Source organism: Nanorana parkeri, unplaced genomic scaffold (genome assembly GCF_000935625.1).
Source record: "Nanorana parkeri isolate BGI_ZX_2015 unplaced genomic scaffold, ASM93562v1 scaffold29, whole genome shotgun sequence".
Classification (NCBI taxonomy): Eukaryota; Metazoa; Chordata; class Amphibia; order Anura; family Dicroglossidae; genus Nanorana; species Nanorana parkeri.
In genome coordinates this window covers 1052771-1078387 of record NW_017306297.1, presented here as the reverse complement: position 1 = coordinate 1078387, position 25617 = coordinate 1052771, and the positions used below count along the sequence as shown (strand labels likewise).

The following is a 25617-nucleotide window of genomic DNA, read 5'->3' as shown; positions in this document are numbered from 1 at the left end:
TTGAAGTTGTTGTAATAATCAGTATGTAATTTGCTACTGCTGCGATGAAACACTTAAAGTGACACTAAATCAAGCATTAAATCTTAAAAATGCATACAAGTACATTAACTATTAACAAAACATTTAGCTTATTTGTGTATCACTAAGTTGTAGATCCCCTAATCATCTCTGAATTGGTGCTGACACTGTCCTTCCTTCTGGAGGGTGACTACTTTTGTTCCCCATGGTCCCTGTGTGTGCTGTAAAGTAGCCACCGCTCCCATGAAGGGCTACAATCTCAGGTTTACTTAGTTTACTCATTTGTATTGAGATTGTAGTCCATCACAGGAGTGAGCTTGGAGTGGTGGCTACTTTACAGCACACACCATTGGGACCATTGGGAACAAAAGTAGCCACCCTCCAGAAGAAAGGACAGTGTCAGCACCAATTCAGAGATGATACACAAATAAGGTATGTTTTGTTAATAATTAAAGGGAATTGAATGTATTTTTAAGATTTAGTGTCAATTCATTTTGAATTGGTGTATTGCCCAGAACTATGCTGTTTTTATATGAAATTATTGTTACTTTAAAGTGTATTTCCACTTACACAGTCAAATTTGAGGAAACCCCACTGTATGTTTAGCGTTGGATGGAGGAATGTGTTTTTTTGTTCAGAAATGTAACAGTGCATGGCCAGCTAAACCTAACCTAGATTGTTTTATTACCTTCTGTAGAGGTAAATCACTGTGCTTCTGCCCTATATAAACTTACCAGAAGATATATTACAAATCTGTTACACCCAATACATGCGCTTGACTTTTTACTATCTCAACAAGTGACATGCCATGTTAGAAGATTAACATATATTATTAATTAAGAAATTAATATCTATGGATACCACACCTACTCATACACTATGCCTTCTTGTAATTAGATTGGTCATATTTGTTGTTACTTTTCCATGTAGGTGAGATTAATTTTAATACTAAAATAAAAATATCTCTTTACAGGTAAGATTCATTCGGGTACAGAAGATTCAATATGTATGGGACATTTACAAAAAGGAATTTCAGAAAACTGGGTACATTTTAGAATATTTGAAGAATATCTTGCTTTAAAATTTTTATTGAAGTGAAACTTTGTAAAACTTGCTTTCAGTGCATAAGTGCTGACTACCAGTCAGTAAAGACTCCCAGTTCTGTTAAATGTTCTGTTAAAAATTATACAACAAATATAATTTCTACAAAAGCTAATTTGTCATTTTTTTTTAAATGTTACTATTATATGCCCAACTGCATCCGTCTGACTTTTTTGCTTCCTTATAACCATATCAACACTGGGGATGTTCTATGTGCTAATCAATTGCTCTAGGTCTAACCTGTGCGTTTGGTCATGTGTGTCTGAGCATTGAATTGGTGTGAAATGTTTTATTCTCTATGCAATGCAATGTATTTGGTTTTGCCTGAGCTATTTTTTTTTTACTCATACAATTCAATGTTAATGTGAAGGCAGATCAAAATAATTCAGAAGTAGCTCAATGTAACATAGAATCAAATAATGCAACTCAAATGTAAGTAAAACAACACAAATACATACTGTATTTGATTTTCTTCTGAATCTTAAAAGATAATATGCCAGTTGCACTTGCAGATGTTGAGTTCTGTAGTGGTGTCATAGCAGGCATTATCAACCTTGCAAAGAGTATTCTTCTTCACCAGCACACTTTCTACAGTGCCAGCGGGGCTCTATTCAATAATGAAACACTGGCTATTGTGACATGACTGTGATACTTTCTTATGCTTTCCATCTATATCTGTTGTGTGCTGATAAAGAATGTCATGAATCCTGAATCTGATGTGCATGTACAAAAACCTTGTAGCAGAATAAGTATCTCATTTAGCACTCAGGACGCAGCAAGTGGTTGAAAATAATGTGTCTGTTTCAAAGGAACATTATCAGGCAACACTCTGCAATGAAGTGTGATAACACTCTTGCTATGTACATAGTTCACCTGAAAAGTATTGTTTTTTCTTAACAAAGCTGACACACCCGAACACAGGAATGGAGGGGTCTTAATCCAACCCCCCCAACACACTGTTATATTATGTGTCATTTAATGTCTGCTATAACTACATAAGTTGTTTAAATGTCTGATAATCTAAATTATTGAATTATTTATTCCATCTATTAATTTTCATGCAGGTGCTCTTTTGGGAAATTGAAATACCTTTTTCAGATTTAAATCAGAAAAGTGACCAGGACCCCTGGCAAATGTGGATCCAAATTGTTGAACTAATTAAAAGAGAACTGGATCAAAAATAATATTGACTGCCATTAAAACCAGCTGTTTATAGGACAAGGGGAGCAGTTAAACAGTGGAAAGTACTCTGGGCTTTTCTCTACACAATTCGAGTATTCTTCAGTGGCTCACACCTACCACTGTCAAAATACAAAGGACACAGCACAAGCCTCATCCTTCCACGCTGTTCAGTGTGGATGGAGGAATGACACACAACCGTTGATGTCAGCGCAGAGCCGTAGCTAGCTCCTTTTGCGCCCGAGGCAAGAACAAAAAATTGTGCCCCCCGCTAACAGACATGTTATGCCACCCGATGCCGCGCACGTACGGTGTCATGTGACGACATGCACCCCACCTCCAGGATGGTGCTGGGGGCCAAATCCAAAATAGCATAACATTTTTGGTTTGATGAAACTAATGAAAACTTTTTTAGTTTCCTTTCATTTAGTTCGAAACACATTTTTAGTCTTTGCATATGTCTAATAATATGTGCGCATGAGTGTGAGTGTGTGTGTGGTGTTTTTGTATTTTTATTACTTATTTTTTATTATTATTATATTTGATTTGTACTGTTGGGGGGCTTCAGGGAAATATCAGGGGTCTAAACAGAAAGAAATAGAAAAAGAGATTGAGAACACAGAGTCCTCTGCCCATACAGGCAGGGGAGAGCAGCGGGGATACGAGGAGAAGCTGGAGCCTGTGCCGCTCCTCTCCTCCCTGCCGAGCCGTGGCTGTATTGGCCGCCTGGTGCCCTGTGCTCGCCTTGTCTCCAGGGCAAGGGGGGCAAGGCCCTGGCTGCAACCCCAATAAGCTGCGCCTAAGGCGAGTGCCTCACTCACCCCATGGTAGCTACAGCCCTGTGTCAGTGATCTGGGCACCACCACACAGAGCGTCACAGGTTGCTAACAGCTCTTAACAACCTGGGGCACTGTTGCCCCTCCCTATCAAGATGCCACCCAAGGCAACCGCCTCAGGCTGCCTCATTATATAGACGGTCCTGATAGTACTCAATGTGCAGTCAGGACTAAATTCATTAAAGTTGTTGTAATAATCAGTATGTAATATGCTACTGCTGTGATGAAAGGCTTAAAGTGATACTAAACTCAAGCGTTAAATCTTAATAATGCATTCAAGTACCTTAACTATTAACAAAAATGTAACTTAGTTGTGTATCACTCAGCTATAGATCCTCAAATCATCTCTGAATTCATGCTGACACTGTCCTTCCTTCTGGAGGGGGGCTACATTAGTCATTGCTCCAAGCTCGCTCCCATGATGGACTACAAACTCAGGTTTAGTTTACTAATTTGTATTGAGATTGTAGTCCATCACTGGAGCGAGCTTGGAGCGGTGGCTACTTAACAAGGCACACAGGGACCATGGGGAACAAAAATGTGTTAATAGTTAAGCCTCTTGAATGCATTTTTAAGATTTAACTCCTGAGTTTAGTGTCACTTTAATTTTTGATTGGTTTACTGCCCATACCTGCTTCATATGCTGTTATTAAATTAAATTATAGCTACTTTAAAGTGTATTTCCACTTTGGAAGTCACATTTGAGAAAACCCCACCCCATGATGTTTTGTTGCAGCAGGCAAGATGGCTAAATTCAGATTTTCCTGAGCACCTTCACAGTGAACTGTACTTAAGACTTAGAAAGACTTATGTTTAAAATTTGTGGATTGTGTTATTAATTTCATTAACATACAATGCAGAAGTCACGCTTTAAATAACTTTGTTAGGAAAAATAAGTGTTTAAATCTAATTTACAAATGATAAGGACATGAGCCAGCACAGTACATACCGGGTTTACAAACCCCTCACCACTCACAACCTCTCCTAACATTACAAAGAAGGGCAAGCAAGTACAAATGTTAACTCTTAAGAAGCCAAGAAACAATAACCCAGGTAAAAACAATGTAAAGTGCAAATATTTTTTTTTTAAAGATACATGTTCCCAGCCCGTTGTGAAAAAACAGACGGACGGCAAACTCACATTGGCAGGTTGCCGTAAATAGAAGGCTTTTTTGTTCTGCTCGGGCAGAAAAAACCTGTCCATTGTAAACAGCGGTTACCGGCAGTTTAACATGGAATCGCCTGTATGTGCTGCCTGCGTGCACCCCCCCTCCTCTAGTCCCGCCATCGCTCTACCGCTGCCGCCCCCTCCTGCACCTTCGCCTTCAATCCCAGGATACGCTGCCCCATCTGCGTCTCGGGAGGGTGTCAGCAGGCAGATGGGAAAGAGATCAGCATCTTCCTTCTTGCTGATCTCCCTCCGTAGTGTGAATGCGGAAGTAATGTGTATCGCATCACTTCATCACCTCACCTGTCAGTCCTCTGGCTGCTATATCCAGAGAGAAGAAGCTTCATCAGCTTCTTTTGGGGTCCCCAGGTGACATTAGGGTTCTTAGAGACCCCTAATGTCTCTATAAAGAGGACCTATCTGTGTGCCTTTGCTATTATATAGTGGGGTTGTTATCCCCTGTGTGATAGCAATAACATTAAGTGTAAAAAAAATAAAAAAAGTAACAAAAAAATAAAAGTCACATATAAAAAAAGTAAAAAAAACCCCCACAAATCTTTAAAGTGACATTAAACCCTCAGCTATTTTAACATAAAACAATACTGTAATCTGTGCCTTACTGTAATCCATGGTTGTTTCTCTTCTCTTTGTTGCTCTTCCTTTTAAATCCTCATGTCTTCTCATGCTGGGCAGAACTTCTGTTTTGCAGCAGACTGCCTTGTCTCTGAAATGGATACATGGTGTCTGTGTGTAGGTTTACAACCTGAGCCAGCACTACAGGAAGAGGCACTCAGCTGCAAAGGGAAGTTCTCCCTCAGCATGAGAAGACTTGAGGATTTAAAAGGAAGAGCAGCAAAGAGAAGGGAAACTACCATGGATTACAGTAAGGCACACATTACAGTATTGGTTTATGTTAAAAAAATCTGAGGGTTTAATGTCACTTTAAGTCCCCCACCCCCATGTTTAAGCACATATAAACGTCAATACGCCTCAAATGCTCCAGCGCGCGAAAACGACAATTGCGCTACACATGTTACATATCACCGTGAATGTTGGAGTGAGAGCAATCATTTTAGGGCCACCAATCACTGATAACACTAAACTGATGAGCGGTAAAAGCTTTTATGGGCAATTTTGGGTATTGTAGTTTTTTGAGGTTTTACAGGCGCGTGCAATTTTAAGGTTTGACATGTTTGGTGTCTTTTTACCTGACGTGACCCCATATTTTAGCAAAAAATTGGATAATAATAGATCATACATGTTTTATAATTGAATATAGGGGAAACTTTTTTTTTTTTTAATTTTTGGTAATTTTTCCTTAATATAGTAAAAAAATAAAAAAAAACAGTGGTGTCTAAATACCATCAAAAGAAAGCTCTATCTGTCCCCCCAAAATGATATAAAATTTATTTCAGTACAGCGTTGCATGACGAATAAATGTCAGTCAAAGTACCGCAGCGCTGAATACTGAAAAATGGCCTGGCCAGGAAGAGGGTTTAACACCGCGGACTTCAAGTGGTTAAGTTTAACTAGCTTATTATCTATTTACCTATGTTATTCCTTGACAATCAGAGGTACATTCACTTTTTGGGGAAAAAAATACAATTCTCCCTGCTTAAGAACAGGCATTGCTTTTTGCGTGCTATTATCACACGTTACACCCTATTATTTTTTACCTCAATATACTAATAATTATGTCCACAGCAGGGCCAATGGTTCTGCTACATATGCTTATTGTCAGCGGAATTCTGACAATTTAAACTTCAGCTGCTAATAGTTGAACCTTTATTTGGTCCACTGACCTAATTCACCCAAATACAAAGTGCACAGTGACTAGCATTGATTCTGCAACTAATTTCAAATGAAACCCACTTTTGTTCAAAGCTCAAGAGAGTTGTTATACTGAACCTGCTTGAAAAATAGGTATTTGATATGCTTTGCTATCTAAAAAAAGGTGGAGCTGTGCTAGAATTTTTTTTATACTTTGCTGATCTTTGGATTTATTCACTATTGATGCTCAAACAACATAAATTGTACAAAATGCCCATTCCTTTAGCTCTAGTGTCTAGTAAAAAAAAATAAAAGTGTAAATGCATATCATTTATTTCAATGCAACTCTCTGTGGAATTTCAGAACTTTGGAGGATGAACATTCCTGTTATAGCTTACATTCAAAGTATGGATCTGGTCTAATTAAAGAAGAGCAAGACATCAGGTGAGCAATGCTTTACTTTTTGACTATTTTTTTATATATTATATTAAAGCGGACCTTTACACTAAAAAATCTAATTTTAAAATGCATCCCTCTATGTATGATGATTAATAATAACATAGACATGTCAGGTGTAAAATGCTGTGATTTTGAAAGACTTACACTTGCAGAGCATTCACTTCCTGCTTTGAAAGGGGAAATTACTTTAGTTTGCCAAAGCATTGCATCCTGGGAAGGTTACATTAGCAGAGCATTGCAGGAAAATCACATCTCAGTGAAAGGCATTTTCCTCCCCTGAGATGATGTGCATGGTCACATGTCTAGTCACATGTGCCAATTTTCAGGAAGTAAAAGGAGAGCTAGTAATCCACCCTTAGTAAAAAGCCACTGTCAGAAGACTGGGGAAGAAAAGAGAAATAAGGTATGCAAAGAATACAAAACATGCAGTTATCTAGAAGTATGTGTTTGTAGATTGTCATTACTAAACATTTCTAAAGGGGTGTTTGTTGTTATTTTAGAGATATGGGTAACGGTCCGCTTTAAGGATATTTATGTCCATTAGACTCAGGACAACAGTAATTTAGTTGTTTGCTTAAAAAGAATGTTAAGTCTGGGCCATGAAGTTGTGTTGTTCCAGGCACAGATACAGGTATGGTGGAACTGGACCCTTTCCCCACCACCTGTCTATTTGTTTTTGGTTTTTTTAAATCTAAATTTGTCTCTCATTCTTTCATGCTGGGCTTTCAAGGTATCCACATGTAGACACTGTATTACAGTTTATCAAATTTTATCTATATGCACAACGTTTTAAAAGAACAAAAACAAGTGATGTGCAAAGTCATGAGAATGGCTCATTTAACATATATACTGTATGTCAATTTGTAATGTATACCAGTTGAATCACATACGTTTCAAACCACACTCCAAGGTGTTTTCCAAATTCCATTGAGGTACTGTAAAGGCAGTTGGATGGGACTGACTCAACGCGTTTCTTGAATGTACAGTATGTTGCTTTTCATCAGGACTTCACTGAGGCTCTATTTAAATATATATTTTGGATATTTAACATCCATACAGAGTATAAAACATAGACCACCCTTGAATAGGTTAATTATCTTACTTGATATGATAACAGAACCATCATGAAGCCAGATATGTTCAAACGTCTGCTGAAAGGTTTGTGAATGAGCATAGGGATAATACTGAATAATCCCCTCCAGTCAGATATCAAAAACAGCAAAGAATTAAATGTTATAATACTATGTTGTGATCTATGTTTTACACTCTGTATAGATGTTAAAAATCAATTTTATATATTCAAACAGTGCCACAGCTAACTCCTGATAAAGCAGAACATACAGACTATCCATGAAATGCATTGAGTCAATGCCATTCAACTGCCTTTACCTTAATTAAATTTGGAATACACCTTGTGTGTGGCTTGCTACGTATGTGTTTCAATGGCTATACAGTACAAATTGACAATTGGATGTGGATACGTAGAGGCATTTATATATGTTAAATGAGCCAGAGACAAATTTATATTATAACGGGATGCGGTACCCCCTAGTAATCAACCCACCTAGTATATCTTAAATTATAATTTTTTTTATATTACTTTCTGTCTGTGGAGGGAACTCCCTTCACTTCTTGTCCAGGTGACCAATGCTAAATGTCTATAATGGATGGTTTACGTGAAACAAGAGCAGGTAACTGATAAAGTACCATACTCATGAAGCTATGGGTTGAATAACTAAACGCGTCAGTTGCGTTTGTCCACAGCATTCAGAAACACCCAACATGACCTTTGTAACCACTCAAAATCAGAACAAAAATCTACCAATTTTGGCTGGACTGAGTTACAAAGGTCACTTTTTAGGTAGCATCTGACACTTTCTGATCATTACTTGGAGAACTAGTGAATAGTTAGGATGAAATTTGTTCTTGCCAATCATAAAAAACATTATCAGGATTTCTTCTTCTGCCCTTCTCTTTATAGAGTAGAGACCCTGGAAACAATCAATCATATGATCACATACACTGTGGTCATTCTCATAGTTTAGGGTTTGTTCTATTGATGGAAACCAAAGCAGATGAATAAACTGCTGCATTCAAATTCTTGTAAACCTTATACCTCAGTAGTTCAATGTATTATTTTTCTGTTTTCTGCATTGTATTTATTTATGGATTGCATTTGATTGTTATATTTGTTTTTTATGTTCTGTACTGGATTCATGTACAAAATAAATTTCACATTAAAATGTGGCATATACAGTACCGTATTTTGAGGTTCTGAATCTGAGAGTTGTGAGCAATGTTTGAATAGTTGGAACATTTAATATATTAAAAGAAACATTAGGAATGCAAAGGTTATTTTCCTTGTCAGATTTATTGCCTGTGCTACAAAAATAGAAACTGAGATCTGACTGGTTGATATAAACAATAATAGTTTGCTTCTCTATGGTTTGTAAGCCAACCCCTATAAACCTTTCCATTTTCTGCTCCCTAAAATAGTAGATAACATCAGCTTTACTCAAAAATCATGTGGCTAAAATTATACTATTTTGGAATTCATTTATATATAACTAGTATTAATTATTTTAATATCTTGCTATTATCTGTCTCGCTGTCTGTAGGAGATTAGTATGTGGACATAACACTATTGAAGTTGAAGTTGCACCACTCTGGAAATTATTAATTAACAAGGTTTGTCCACATGGGTATTCATTTTTATTATAATAATGTCCATGTTTTTTTACTTTTTATGGTCTTACACCTTTGACTTTTTTATTTGCACAGGTTTTAAACTTATTCTATTTGTACCAGTTCTTCACTGTGGTCCTATGGCTGGCTGAAGGGTATCTGGGTTATGCCATTGCAATCCTTCTCCTAGCTTTCTGCACTATTACTTTATCTCTCATGGAGCTCAGGCAGGTAAATATTGTCCCATGTATGTCTTCTAAGCAGTCCAGCAATAATATTTTAAAAAATTACATTTAAAACTGTATTTAAAAAAAACTTGGTGTGAGGGGGACCTTTCTTTCTGAATATGCCAGTTGCCAGGTGCTAGTTGCCTGGTGGCTTTCATGCTGATTACTAACATTTTTAGAAGGAAATCAGAAATGACAGTCTTCTTTTTTTTCTCATGACAGGTTTCCTTCAAAAGTCTAGGTGGCAGAATATGTATCATCTGTTTAATGATATGAAAGGAGCCATAATTATTGTACTTAATTCTTCTTTAGGTGTAGTCACACGTGTTCTGTGCCCTTTGCTGAAAATGTATTCCTAATCCTATTACTATAATCCTTTTTAGCTCCACCTTAAAAGTTAAAAAGACGAAAGTAAGTAAGGTTATGTAAAAATTAATTTACTCTAGCTAATAGTTCTTAAAATATCTATTCATCCAGGTGTGAGTATTTCTTGCCTCCAGCTAAGGTTGGGAAGATATTTATTAGGTATCTATGATATTTGCTCATCACCACAATGATTACAAAGCATGTGAGGCCATTAAGATTTTACATCCGAACTTGCATCAAGTAAAGTGTTGCACAATGAATTAAACTCTTTTCTTGACATGTAATGAGAGGATCATTTTCTTTATTAAGGGAAAATTAACTGATTGTATTAATCCCAATGGCAGCTCTGTATGCTGTGTGGCACTCTCAATGCTAAATGCATTCAAACAAGTACAAACTTCCATTGACGTCCTTGCAAATGTTAGGGCTTGAAAATAATTTTCATCTTGATTGTGATTGGCAAACTTAATTCCTGATCTCATGTCTTTAGGGTATACAACCACAAAACAATATGAGGTGCAGTTCTCATCACATAATCTCTCTATTTCTTATATTCCATATTTGAAATTGTTCTATTTTTTCACGTAAGTTGTAAGTGAATGCAAAATTTACAGATTTGTATTAATATTTTGATTACCAGTGAAATACATTTTTGTTGTTTATTTTGACAGCAATCGTCAAAGCTACACAATTTGGTGAAAGCTCATAATAATATGAAGGTGACTGTAAGTCGAAGAGATGAAGGTAAGCTTAGAATAATTAATTTAAACAAGGATGGTGCAATTATATAAGGTAAACAGCAGTACAGTCATTGGTGCAGAAATGGTATAAAAACAGCACAGTCTCCTCTCCTTTACATAAATTATGTTTACAAGAAATAGTAACAGCGATGATTGCACTCTCGATCTTACCAAGCACAGGGATTTTCCGGCTTGGGGGATAACAATCTGAGCACCAACAGAATGAAAATGATTGTCACTGTGGCAGGTTAACTCTGCAGTTAACCATATACAGTATACACACACAAGGTAGATGACATCACCTGTTTTAATAGAAATACGCACCATTTACAACATCTGCTGCTGCAACTCTGGCCTTTAAAGAATTGTCTGTATCATTTGCAACCACGCCTGGACAAGAATATAACAGAGTTAACAATAAGGAAGTTTTCTCCAAAGAGGCATTAAGTTCTTTAGTTTCTGTTTAGAGCATTCCGAGATTCAGATGAATGGTTTTTAAATATGGTTTGACTGAAAGATAAGGAAAAATGGTGCAAGGAAATATATTACAGACAAAAAATATAAGCAACAACTGGTCTTGGTTTGTGCAGTGTCCAATTTACTTGCATTTGCTTCCAATCTGATATATTGGTATCCTCATTATACTTTGCAGTTTTCTGAAGACAAACGCCTTCCAAGCTTCAAATGTAGCCATCTTTTCTGGTCTCTGAAGAGAGCGTTTACAGACATACCATGACCAATCAATGGGTCTGAGGGGTGTGCTGAAAGGGTGAATTATTATGTTTTGGCAGACAAACCAATAATGCCAACTTTTCTAAATGCATCTATATTTCCATCCAAATATGGATGCATATATTGCCTAGAAGATCTAATGTGTTTCAGCATCCAGCCACCCTCCCTCCCTTTAGGTAGATGCAGGAATATCGACAGCTCTACCTAGAGTGAGGACAGCTGGACGTGGTATAAGGTGATTTAATGCAGTTTGAAGTCCAGCCGTCCTTCCCCACATCTCTCCTAACTGAAACTCTCAACCTCCATACGAGCTCTGCCTGGGAGAGAATGTGCATAAGCCTGAGGTTTGCAGCTGTGATCCAGTGATCACATTTGCAATGCTTTCAAGGCTTGAATGCAACTATTAAAGAAATGCAAATTATTATATATATTAATTATGCATTTCTTTAATTTTTGCAAAGGGTGAACTTATCCTTTAAGGTTTAACCTTCCTGAGTTTAGTGGCACTTTAAGCTTGGTGACAAGGTCCCCTTAAGAAATAAGAAACTGACTAAACTTGTTTTATGTTTATTCTGAAACAGCTGAAATCAATTGATAAAACATCCCTTATTTTCTTCTTATTTATTGATGTATATCTTTTGCATTTTTAACTAGATATTCTAGAATTGAAATATCAACATTTTTATATGATTAGTGTTTAAAATGTTTTTCTTGATTGCATTTATGCAGTTTGCTCATTTGCAAATTAATAATGCAGAGCTATAATAGGTAAACTAATTCAAATGATGTACTGTAATTTAAGAAGAACCTTCACATAGATGTTATTACATTCTTAAGCAATGCTTATTGTTCATTTTTTTGCTTTTTAGAATACAACCAAATAGAATCACGCAATCTAGTACCAGGAGATATTATTATTCTATCTGGCAAGAACTTTTTCATGTCTTGTGATGCCATTTTAATCAATGGGACATGTATTGTAAATGAAGGCATGTTAACGGGTGAGTAATCTTATTTACAGAACAAACACAGTGCTTCTGATTGGCTTCGCCCATGTTACAGATAGGGCATACACACTATCAGAGCTATAGTAATGAATGCCAATAAATATCAGCTCAATCAATAAAATAAACAAAAAATACTTTAAACTAGTAGTTGAAAGTGGTAACCCTGCATATTAATTTAAATAACACACTGATAAGAGACGCATACTTGCTCACCATTGTGCTGTTTTCCATCCCAGTATATTTTCTGCAACCCATATTTACACTATGATAGTTTCCAGTGATGACATCTTAGCCCTGATAGTACTCAGCATAGGGCTTTCATACATCCCAAATTTCTGAGATGAGAATGCGTGATGCTTTTGTATGGTAAGCAGTATTTAAACTGTATCTTAACTCAAAAACCAGCTGACCACTGTAAACGCTCCCAACAGTGTTCAATGGTTTGTCTCATCCTTCTATCTGCCACTTTCCCTTGGCAGTTTAGTCTGTTAAATGTAGTTGAAAAATAATAGACCCACTGGCCGGATCACCAGATGAAATTAAAGGGGAAAAAGCTTAACAAAAGAAATCTAATGCAGCCGCCACATTTAGGCTCCATTCACACTGGAGTAGCAGTCCGTGCATATTCAGCTGTATGGATACATGCGGAGCCGCTCTAAACAGAAAAAAACAATAGTATAAGCGCGATAATACAGCAGATTCCTCATGTTTGTGGCTATTTAATAGCCGCAAACGAGCGCATCTGTGCAGATTTTAGCGTTTTTGTCCCGTACAGTCTTCCGCGCAGAAAACCGTCCGGGAAACGCAAACGCTATATGTGAATGGAGCCTTAAGGATTGATAGGCTGCAATATATTACACTTTTGCGTTTGGGTGTAGATGCATTTTAATTTTAGGGATTTTATTGAAAAAAGAAATGTAAAAATGTGTACTTGATACTAACAACCAATACAGAAATACTTTTTACTTGTATTGTCTGCTTTAAAAAAGAACTCCTGGCAGATATATAAGACACACATTTTTGGAGCTTTGTTTTTATTCACACTTCCTTAAAGTGGACCTTTACCCCCTCTCACTAGAAATCACCTCAGCATGCAGCTCTGCTTGCTGATATGAAATCATCTTACATCTAATAGTTAAATTAACATATTTTTATTTTGCTTACAATGATTGTTTTTTCCACCTCCTGGTCCTTTTGGGCATTAGTGATATAATGTGCCCAAGCGTTGCATCCTGGGAAGGTTACATCAGCAGAGCATTGCTGGGAAATCTCATCTGTAATCTCACGAGATCTTAGGCAAAGGCATTTTTCTCCCCTGAGATGATGTGCATCGTCACATGTCCTAGTCACATGTGTCAGATTTCCAGGAAGTAAAGGGATCACTATTAATCTGTCCCTCGTAAAAATGGGCACTGTGGGAATGGGGAGGAAAAGAAAAATAAGGTATGTAAAGAATACAAAGCTTGGAATTATCTAGAAGTATGTGTTTGTAGATTGTAATTACTAAACATTTCTAACGGTGTATTTGTTGTCATTTCAAAGATATGGGTAAAGTTCCTCTTTAAATTAATCTTTTAAAATACAGCAATCTAAATACATGAACTGACTTGCTATCAACCTCTTTCTGCTCCCGTACAGATATAAAATATACAAAATAATGCAGCTCTGTATTCATCAATAAATTAATAAATGTATTTGTATAAATGCAAGCAGTGTAAATACCTAAATTGACTTACTATCAGCCTTGGTTGAACTCGATGGACATGTCTTTTTTCAACCTGACTATGTAATCTTGCAGTCCCTGTGTATCAGAGCGCTCAGTGGGGGAGGCAGAAGCAGCACAAGGAGCCAATCAGTTGTGCTGCAGTGCAAGAAGCATGCTGATAGGAGGAGAGAAAAGAGTGACAAAGAGATGAGCTTATAAGGCTTCTTTTCCTTTCACTGTCAGTTTACAGGATGGGGCTGAGGAGACCTGTAAGTGTTACTGAACTAAAGCATACAAACATAAGGTCTCCTGTCCTACTAGATAGGACTGTGTGGTGAGACAAAGCTGTATAAATCTCAAATCTGGATGGACAGAAATGCAAGTCTTTTGTCAGATAAAATGGCTCCCTTATATGTAATGAATCTGTGTATTTCTCTGTGTGTTCAACTTTCAACTAATTGAAGATGAAATCTTATTAGTTGGTCTTGGTCATTGCACATTTGTACATCACTATTTAAAAAATACATCTGTATGCCTAACTCTTATTTTTGGATTTCCACAGGGGAATGCATTCCTGTGACAAAAACTCAATTGCCACATGTAGATAATACAATGCCTTGGATGCAGTACAGTGGAGAAGATTATAAGCGCCATGTCTTGTTCTGTGGAACTGAAGTTATAAGATCAGAATCCACTGCACAAGGACCAGCCAAAGCTGTTGTGTTAAGGACCGGTGAGTCTGTTTTATAGGTACTGCCAGAATATCTAAATGGGGAATGGAGCTAATTGCTCATAATTGACATCTTACAAATATTTAATTGACAGTTTGTTAGAAAAAACAAAAAAAACTTCCAGATACTGTATATGGATGATTTATGCGTGTTGCTATGGTTTGTGATAACAGCTTCCATGACATATTAACCCACTAATGTCCAAGAACAAGAAAGAAAATCACATTGTACTCTCTAAACTCTGACCCACTTTCGTTCAGTTGGTGGTCACAACACATTTTTACAACATTTTACTCCTTATTAATGACCATTGGCATTAGATCCATTCGACAACTGCAGGAGTTCCATTCCATACGCTTTGCAGGAATTGTACAGATATTTGCATATACTGTACATCATTTTGTTAAATTTCTTTTGAAGGACAATTCCTCTCCTATGGTAATCACCCCATTTGAATGATGCTGCCACACTAATCCCCATGTTTCTGGATTTTATTTTTTGATCTTTGATCATATTAAATATATCATACATACTGTAGGTGGAATTGAAATATTGAGTCCTTTGTTAAATAACACTGTTTTCTCAACTGTATTTTCTCCTAGGATTTAACACAACTAAAGGTGACATGGTGAGATCTATACTGTATCCCAAACCTCTAAACTTCAAACTGCACCGAGATGTAAAATGGTTTTTCATATTTTTGGGATTTCTTGCAGTTGTTGGCATAGTCTACGCTGTCATCATATTTGCACAGAGACAGGTACTACAATATGACTGTATTTACTTTTGTCTTGCAGCAGAATATGAGAGATGTCAATGACACAATGCTGATGCTAGTGGTATTCCATTTTATGTGATTTTAGTTTTTGGCTTAAGTGGTGTTAAAAGAAGAAAATTAAGCACAAGCATTGTCTTCTCTGACACAAGCTCTGATGCTTTCATTGTCAAATACTGTATATTCTTGGTAGGAAAATGAAAAAATACTAGCAGGCTTTAAAGTAGAGGAAGCCTAGAACCTGTGTCAGCTTTCTGTTTCTGTCTGTGTCTCTATTACAGATTTTCCTTCACTTCCTGTCTGGTAGAACCATTGTCACCAGCACAGTATTTGAACTGAAATCTCTCTAGTGGAGCCTCAGATTGGAGGGGTTCCAATCCTTCTGCACCCTTTTCAAAAACTAAAGTTTTGGCTGGACATAGACTTTAGAGTGCACCTTGCACCTACATAGGTCCACTTTTTTAAGAATGGCCGCACTCCCAACTGCTAAAACACTGCATAAAACGTCAAAAAAATAAAAACACAAATAAAGTTTGTAGAGGTTGTCATCATGCTCCTACCGTAAAAGATCTCAGGAAATGGTGATAAGCTGAGATCTTGCTGGGAAGGCGATCATGCGCTCTCCTGCAGTGGCTTCCCACAAATTTTGGGGTTCTCAGCATTCCCTGGGATCCTATTGGCAGGATGATTTTTCCCTGTACAATATATTATTTTAAAGTCTCATATGGTGTTTCAGCAAGGAGGAGTGGGTACACACTTAAAGGAGAACTATGGGGTCAGTGTTTTTCCCCATAGTTCTCCTTAGGGTAACGGGAGGACACAAACTAGCATCCTCCCGTTACCCTAAGCTCAGTATACCGCGAGCTACAGCTCGCGGTATACTGAGACGCCGCAGCCAGAGCGGATCACGACTTAGCTGACGGGATCCGCCCAGTATGTGTTCGCTCACCTCCCGATCTACCGTGCCGACCTGTGACAGTCTCATTGTCACAGGTCGGCTAGAACTATGAGGTGAGTGGAAAGCACTCACCTCATAGTTCTCCTTTAAAAAGTGGACCTTGCATGGAGTGCAAAGTCTGCATTTGACATAACTTTGCCTTTACCAAACGGGGCACACCTTGCTGTACCATGGTTGTAGCTAATTTAACCAGGGAATTTATCAAGGCATGCCTTTTACTATTGACGTCTGTCCTTCATTATCTATCAGTCTATGCTAATTTTGTCTGTTAATTTGTGCCTCTCAAGTGTTTGTCACTTTCTGCTATGCCAGCCATAAACATTACAACAACATTGAAAAAGCATCTGATCAGACAAGAAGAGAAATGTTCCATCAATTCTCTTTGGTTGAATTATGCCCGTATTTCTGCCTGTTTTAAAAAAAATATTTTTAAAAGGTAAAGAACAACTCTGGTAAAAAAAAATTGTAACCCTTGCAGTGGTGCTACCCCCACACTGCAAAGGTTAAGTGTTCGTTTTTTCCTAGGGTAAAATATTCTGTCTGCTCCAGCTTTGAAAAATTCCCCCACTGTGTATAGAATGCGACGACTCAGGGACCCTGGACTGCTGCAGCGTGGGGATGAGGTTGGAAGGACCAGTCTAAAGGTGCCCATACACCTTACAATTATCTGCAGATTTTCTGTGGTCAGATGGAAAAAGTGCAATAGATTGGCCCAGGTGGAGATTACTCCATCCACACAGTTTAGCGTAGATGGAGGAATCTGTTGCACCTTTTCCATCTGACCACAGAAAATCTGCAGATAATTGTAAGGTGTATGGCCAGCTTAAGAGCAAGCGAGCTCTAAGAATCAGGGGAGTATAACTTTTTTTATTTTTGACCCTAGGCAAAAACGAGCACTTAACCCTTGCAGTGTGGGGGTAGCCCCGCTGCAATGTTTAATGACATTTTTTAACTGGAGTTCTTTCTTAATTATGTACCTTTTGTCTTCTTATAATTGTAATTATAAAAATATTTTTATTTATTTTGTAATTATCTGTAAATATGTGTATTTATGTTTTTGGAATTATAGAGTGATTTATGAATAAAATCAATTGTGATAAAACAATGAACCCCTACTATTTATGGTGGTTTACACAATCATTTGTGATTGAATCTGTGCTGGATCATTGCAAGTATTAACGCTTTATAAGAAGAATTTTCCTGCATTTTTCAATTTCAAGTGAACAGTTTCCTTGTTTAGTAAATGAACCCTAATGCTCCCCGGCATGTATTAGGGATTTCTGAGAATATTTACAATCTGGTTGGTGGATTCAAACATCATGTTAGTTGACAGTAGCACATATGTTTATTAAGTCATAGCGTAGTGTTTTTCAAACACTTTTTCTTGCAAAAATGTCAGTTTTATGGCACACCTTTTTGTCTGTGCCCCTGCTGGGGAGTTTCACACTTTCTTTTTGTCCTTGCACCATTGTCTCCATTATAGAAAGTAAGGGAAAATCCAAAGTTTTAGAGTGGTCACAGGAAGAGGAGGTGAGGGGAAAATAGGTAATTGGAAAATCTATTCTGGTGACAACTAAGAAGGGATATCTTATTGCTTGAAGAGACCTGTTACTTCCTGCTGTCTCTCTGGGACAGGAAGTGAAGGGTAATCTCCCTGATAGGATCCAGAGTACAACCCGCCTCCCCCCCAAAGATAAAAAAAAAACCTGACTTGGTTTTAACTAGTTATCCAAACATTTTGAATATTTACAATCCAGTTGGTGGATCCAAACATTCTTATAGTTTACAGTAGCAAATATGTTTTACTAAGTCATAGCATAGGGATTTTCAAACACTTTTTATTGCAATGACTTCAGTGCAATTCTTCTTCCATAGTATATATGCAACAAGTACCACAACATTCGGATTTTGAAAATCTGGATAAATGTAAACCACATCTTCAATTTACTTAAAGCAGAAATCTTTAAAAACTTTTTTTTTAAAGTCTTGACCCTTGCAGTGGGGTTGTCCCTGTACTGCAAGTGTTAAATGCTTATTTGTCTATAGGGGGCTGAATAAAAGTGTACTCACCTGATCCTTGGAGCTGGTCGGCCTCTGCTGCAGCGGTCTAAGGATCCTCGAGTCATTACATTCAGTGTATAGGACGTGAGGACGCTGAGGGACATTCCATTGCTGCAGCGGAGGAAGTGGAGGGAGCGCTGTCATAGCCTGCCAGATCGGAGGTTTATGTGAATATAACGGTTTTTTTTTTTACCTAAACATTAATGAGCACTTAACCCTTGCAGTGAAGGGGTAGACCCACTTCAAGGGTTAAGGATTTCTTTCTCTGGAGTTCTTATTTAAATGTCACCCTAGCACATTAGAACACATGGCACACCCATCGCATGCCTTCAAACATATCATCAACAGTTCACCAGCTGGACCTTTCATATTAGTTAACTAATAGTGCCTTGCTGATTGGGGAGGTGCAGGGTTGCTGTGTAACTATTATCTTTACAATAAGCCTTTAGAAAAACCCAGTCCGCATATAAGGAATTTTAAAATCAGTCATTTTCCCTGGTCTTGGATGGGTGTTTGTTGGGCATCATAGTCAACCAGTATAAAAAAAGTGTTCTTCTGTAAATCACCCAAGGCCTAAATATTTATGTCACTGTACATATGACACAAAAGGTGAGACATAAAATAAAGGCAAGGTCCAATAAGCACTTTCAGAACCTTTCTTCTTAACCGTCTTCAATGTCACAGGTACTAAATATGTTTCTTTGATCGTAGGTTTCTGTGGGGAGAATTATTGTGGAATCCCTTGTCCTTTTGACATCTGCGATTTGTCCAATCATTCCAGCAGCTTTGACAGTTGGGATTATTTATGCCCAAAGCCGACTAAAGAAGAAGAGTGTCTTCTGCATCAGTCCGGACAGAATAAACATGTGTGGCCAGCTTAACCTGTTCTGTTTTGACAAAGTAAATATGAAATATTCATCTCTACAAATGGTGTATCAACAGCACAAAACGTGAACTAACAATTCCATTGCATTGTTTTGAGTCCTGAAATCTAACAATATGGTAGGAGATGAAAGTTAAACAGCACTGGAACCCGACCAGTAGTATTTAGCAACCATGATAAGCAGGACTGGCCATCTCCATTGTAGCAGTAAGTAGAAATGAGTGATCGTGCTTATAAGAGATGGGCACAGCTGACACTTCCAGCAGCTGATCTCCTCTCTGATCACTGAAAGCAGAAGCAATGTGTATTACATCACTTCAGCTTTCAGTCATTTATCCAGATTTTGTAGCCGGAGAAGAAGCTGGTGTAGCATGATCTGTGCTTCATCTGCTTCTTAAGTGGTATATAGGCGACATTCCCTGATGTTTCCATAAAGAGGTCCTGTCATAGTATAGAGGGCCTGTTAGCCCCCTATGTGATAGAAATGTAGTTAAATGTAAAAAAAAAAATAAAGTTTGAAAAATTAAACTCACATATAAAAAAAACACAATTTTTTTTTTCAAATTCCCCCACGTACATGCGCATACCATCAAAAACATGTGCGAAAATTACAATTTCAACACACATGTTACATATCACCGCAACTGTCAGAGTGCAAGCAATAATTATAGGGCTCTATATCACTGTTCACGCTAAATTGATGAGCAGTAAGAGCTTTTAAAATGTTGCCTGTGGGCAATTTTGGGTATGGTATTGCGCACGCAATTGCAGGGCTTGACATGTTTGGTATCTATTTATCCGACGTGATCAAAGAACTGTAGCAGAATACATTTTGGCCTATATGTATTTATTTGCAATGCTTTATAACAAAATTTAGGGAAAACCATTTTTTTCTACATTTTTGTGTTTTTTTCCTTCAAAAATAAAAGTAAAATAAAAAAGTAAAAAATAAAAACCCCAGTGGTGATTAAATACCACCAAAAGAAATCTCGATCTTTCAAAAAAAAAAAAAGAGATACAAAATTCATTTCAGTACAGCGTTGCATGACCGAATAAATGTCAGTCAAAGTACCGAAGTGCTGAATACTGAAAAATGGCCTGGCCAGGAAGGGGGTTTAACATCCCAGTCTTCAAGAGGTTAAAGTTTAGTCAAATGTAAAGTCAAATGTTTTTAAGTATTGGATGAGTTTGTAATGCTTAGAACTCCTGCCAGTTTTATATTACTGTCTGTGCCTCTGCTGGGGAATGTAACCTTTTCCGTTTGTCTTTGCGGCCATCGTCTCCATTACAGAAAGTAAGGGGAAATTCAGATTTTTAGAGTGGTCACTGGAAGAGGAGATGATGGGAAAAAAGTCAATTGGAAAGCTTATAGAGACCTCTTATGCCCTGCTGTGTCTCTGGGACAAAAAGTGAAGGGAAATCTCCCCAGTAGGACCTAGAGCACAAAAAAACCACAAAATCCTGACAGGCTCCTACCTTATCCAATACTAAACAGAAGTTTAGGTTTTACATACACTTTAAAGGAGAAATATTCTGGCTGTATACTTGTATTGCGTTGGTGGCCCCCTCTGTAGTAATGAAGGACACGAAGCCTGCACCTTAAAACAAATGTCAGCTATGGCAGATCCCATGTTTCTATTCTGAAAGGTTCCTTTCAAATAAACCATTTTTTGGACTTAATATTGTATGAATCAATTTGGAGCCCAGTTACTATTTCATTTTAATGTTTTCAATATTTCACATTTTTGATGTATTTGCTCCAGTGAGCAGGAAGGAAAACAATGATGATTGGGATATTATAATTCATATTATTATTCACTCATGCCATTGTACAGCCACTGTTGTGCTAATTCATAATCCATTCTATATTGCATATACATGGTCAGTATTTTTGGGAAGTTAAAATGTATTTCCCCTAATAATGTTACCATATTATTTGGTATGCCTACAATTTGTTATATGTAATTTCATGGCTTGATGGGTACAAATGAACTTGACAACAAAACATGCTCAATTGCCCAGGTTTTGTTATTTTTTATTAATTCTCACATATTTTGAAGGGAAGTACAAGAACCATTATAAATGCTTACAAGAGTGTGTATGTGTAAATAACTATCTTATCTAGTGGATTGTTTCCTAGCATCTGATTACCATTCAATCATTCAACCAGCTCTGGTTAAAGTTTCCTACAAAATACAAAAATCGCCCTTAGCAAAGTTTAATAATTCCAGCAATATTACAACATCAAACTATCACCAAATTTTAATATAAAAGAAATCAGATAGAAATAAGAGACGTTATCATTTTTACATAATATTTTTAATTTTAGCACCTCTATTCTGACTCCAAACCGTTTTTTTTTTATTTATCCCTTGCTGAGACCTCTATGCCTGACCTGTATAAACAGATACAATCACGGCGGACAATCTCTATCAGATAGCTGAACTCACCAAATACCTTTTCATTCATGAAGCTTTATTGATTGCAGCAGGTTACATCAGACAACATGATGTTGCAGATGATTGAACAGACGGTATTTGTAGGTCAAAACATGGTAATGTTTCCCCCCATGCAAGCATTTTATCATGTGGCCATGAGACAAGTAGTCATTTTGATGCCATAAGACAATGTGAGGAAGAAAAGGGAAATACATCATACAATGGGAGGGAACACAGAAAAAGATGGTGCAATAACCAAAATGCCCACAAGATGGCAGTATGTTAACCAGCTATACTTGTAATATGATAATAATGCTTAAGGAAATTAACTACATAAATTCTCACTTCACATTAATATAAATATTAACCATGACTGTGCATTTTGTCTTTTCTTCACACACCTGTTATAACAGCACAACCTCTAATCCATTTTTTGTCATCCATCTAGACGGGCACTTTAACAGAAGATGGACTTGATTTAATGGGTGTTATACCATCTGGTGGAACATGGTAAGTTTCAAACATGACCATGCCACCAATGAGGCCAATTCAGGCAGCCACTTCAAATGGTACTCAGGGAGGCACAGTAGGGGTGGCATTGAGGCTGGAGTTTCCATATCAGTCACTCCTTTTGTGCAGCTCAGCAACGATGAACCGGATAAAATCACAGAGCATCCCTGCCCAGCCTCTGTGCCCTTCACACAGGCAAGCCCAAAGGGTGAGCCTGCCCAGTGATACAGCCTTACATTAGTGAGAATAGCGCTGACGGCCACTGTGCCTGCCTATGCAACAAAGGCAGTGGTCAGGGAGAGGCTTTTACTCAGTGATGCTGAGCCTGCGCTTTTAACAGGTTGCATGTAACTGCCCACTACTGCTGCCCAAGGTTGCCATCTTTGCCATGCCCCCAGCATGGCCATGGTTTCAGATGTATTTTTTTTTATAAATTCTTTATTTCACATTTTCCAAACAATACAGGTAATATATCAAGAGATACAGAAACAGAACATAGTGGTATGTGGCTAGAGCTTCCGCAGTATCAGGACTTACAATGCAACCAACAGTTATGTGGCTATCTTAGGACCCGGCTGACGATAGTCAAGTAAAGTAGCTATAGACATGTGCATGCATGTTGGCTAGCTTATGATCAGCGTATAATTGAGGGTGTTCCTGAAATAGGTGGAAATATTGGCGTAGGTCCCGGGGAGCCTGAGAGGCCAAACGGCACTACCTGCTACTTTTCCGTAAACTGTCGGTTGATCTGGTACCACATGGAGATACCACAAAAAGGGGGGGGGGGGGGGTTAGGGAATCAGATTTCAGAGAAGAAAGGGAAAGCAGGAACCAGTACCAAGAGAGAGAAAGGGAGGAGAGGGGAAAAAAGAACCAAACAAACATATATATATGTATAAATACATATAGATATGGAAAGAGGGGGAATTGGGGTGGGGAAGAGGGAGTGGAGAGGGGGAGAAGGAAGGCGGGAGAAGGAGGATGAGCAACAGTGAGTCATATGTCAAGCCTCGGCAAAGTCCGCTGTTTGCGTGGCTGCCGCTCACTCCCTCAGGAGGAGTTCTGTAGTAGGGCGGTGAATTCGGCCGTTTGGGTAAAGTCAGTCCAATAGAACCACGTCTTGCAGTGTCTAGCATGTTGGCCTCTTCCGGACCAGACCAGGTCCTCCATTCTCTCCACCTCTCCAACTTTGTGAAGCCACATGGACATCGTGGGTGCCTGGGACGATTTCCACAACGCTGGAATACAGCAGCGTGCTGCGTTCAGGAGGTGTGGAAGGATAGACAATTTATAGTGTTTTCTGGGGAAGGAGTTATGGTGGAGGAGAAAAAAGGCTGGGTCCCATGGGATTTCTCTGTCCGTGAATTTACCCAGTAAGGATTTCACAGTGCTTAAGCAGAGGAGTGGGCAAGTGATGCACAGATAATGGGAGACAACATTTAGAAGATCTCTGGATCAGGAACATAAAAGCAAGTGTCATTAAACTGGATCTATACTAAAATTAACTATACGTTAATCTAATGCTATGTTAACCATTTTTTGGGGATGAATAAAGCTGAGGTGTTTGGTCATGTGATCTCTGCTGAAAAGAAGGATCAGCTAGAATGGAATGAAAGCATTACATATATTTACAACACTGCTCCCTTATCTGAATTTTGAAAAATGTGCTTTTTTGACTGTAGTTTCCAGAACATTCTTAAACATGACCAGATGAATGAGCTTTGCTGGGGGCCCCTGTTTGGATCAATGACAAGTTGCCACTCTCTTATCATGGTTGATGGAAATTTACAAGGTGATCCTCTGGACCTGAAAATGTTTGAAGCCACTGGCTGGGTAATATAAACGATACACTCATATTCATTGTACATTTGCAAACACAAGCTAAAAATGTAAATAATACTGCTGATTTAATGTATTTTTCACTTATACAGGTATTAGAGGATACTGGCACAAATGATAACGAGGGATCCTCAACCCAGAATATGGTTGTACGACCTCAGCCTGGATCATATCATGTACGTTTTCTGAACATAATTGAACAAAATTGAAAAACATCACTTCTGTTGTGTTTTAAATATAGCATATTGGGCTTAATTTCCTAAAGGAGTACAGCATGCCCCCCTTCAAAGTGAATTTTCACTTATCTTAAATAGTCAATCATGGGCAATAAAATATAAAGAAAAAGAAACAGGATTTTTGCTCACACATGTTCGGATGATTGAAGTCGGCACAACTCCTCCCTATTCACGAAGATATGTGATTTTTTTTTTCTTTGCAAAAGGAATTTTCCCTCTGCAGATCTCTTGTTCACACCATGTCCGGATCATGTCCAGTACCGAAACAGTTTGTTCCTGGACCAAAAAGGCATCCCAATGTATCCTTACGGTATTTCTGGGCTCTGTTTACACCAGCGCATTCTGTTCCGGTCCAGACAAAAGAAATACTGATTGTCTCATTTTCTCTGGTCCAAAATGCACATGTAAATGCATAAAAAATGCATGCAAACACACTGGAACGCACATGACTGCACTTGAAAGCCCATTTCAAGCTAAACAAAAATTGCACTGGAATGTATCAAAAATGCACTGCACTGCGCTTGAGGATCTGCTCCAGATCTGGTCTGGACATGGTGTGGACATAGCCTTAATCATTAAGATAAGGGAAAATTAATTTTGAAAGTGTAGATGCTCTTCTTTAGTAAATCAGGATCAATGTTAGTATCACAAATCCAAAATATCAAATGAATATAAGCTATATATCATGAGAAAAATGAGAACAGAATGGTAAATGATATCCTGACAAATAAATTGACCTATTCAGTAAAAGTGCAAATAACTACAGATTGTAGTACTTATAGTAACCTACAAGTATCTTTTACTGCTGACTTTAGTTAAGTGAATTCTGATAGGTCAATATGAGTTACTGCACTTTGACATTATTGCTTTGCTTGCATTGTTTTTTGAATTAGCAGAATCGTAGTAGTTTGTAAGCATATATGGGTCTAAATCATAAAAAAAAATATGAAGCAAAATTATACCTACCCATAGTAGCTAAACCAGTGGTGGTCAACTTATAAATTATAGAGGACCTTAAGTGCAACCCCTGACAATTCATGAGGTCTATACAATAGCATTGCATTTTGGTGCATTGAGGTGCATTGTGTCAGATTCAGCTGCCCATTCAAAATGGACTGTGACATACCTCAAGACCTAAATATTTAATATTTCTTTCAGAATAGCACCATATTACCCCCCCCCCCCACATATGG

General features: G+C 37.8%; 1 protein-coding gene across 1 annotated transcript in view; it reads left to right on the top strand.

Moving 5' to 3' along the window:
- LOC108795838 (probable cation-transporting ATPase 13A4) overlaps positions 1 to 25617 on the top strand; it is a 62686-nt gene that overhangs the window by 13854 nt on the left and 23215 nt on the right. Inside the window, exons 4-15 of the mRNA XM_018567158.1 lie at positions 992 to 1062; positions 6436 to 6516; positions 9150 to 9219; positions 9313 to 9447; positions 10481 to 10553; positions 12151 to 12282; positions 14556 to 14726; positions 15327 to 15484; positions 19230 to 19418; positions 22288 to 22349; positions 24032 to 24182; positions 24281 to 24364. Of these exons, the coding sequence (XP_018422660.1) occupies positions 992 to 1062; positions 6436 to 6516; positions 9150 to 9219; positions 9313 to 9447; positions 10481 to 10553; positions 12151 to 12282; positions 14556 to 14726; positions 15327 to 15484; positions 19230 to 19418; positions 22288 to 22349; positions 24032 to 24182; positions 24281 to 24364 (1377 nt within the window). The remainder of the gene's footprint in view (positions 1 to 991; positions 1063 to 6435; positions 6517 to 9149; positions 9220 to 9312; positions 9448 to 10480; positions 10554 to 12150; positions 12283 to 14555; positions 14727 to 15326; positions 15485 to 19229; positions 19419 to 22287; positions 22350 to 24031; positions 24183 to 24280; positions 24365 to 25617) is intronic.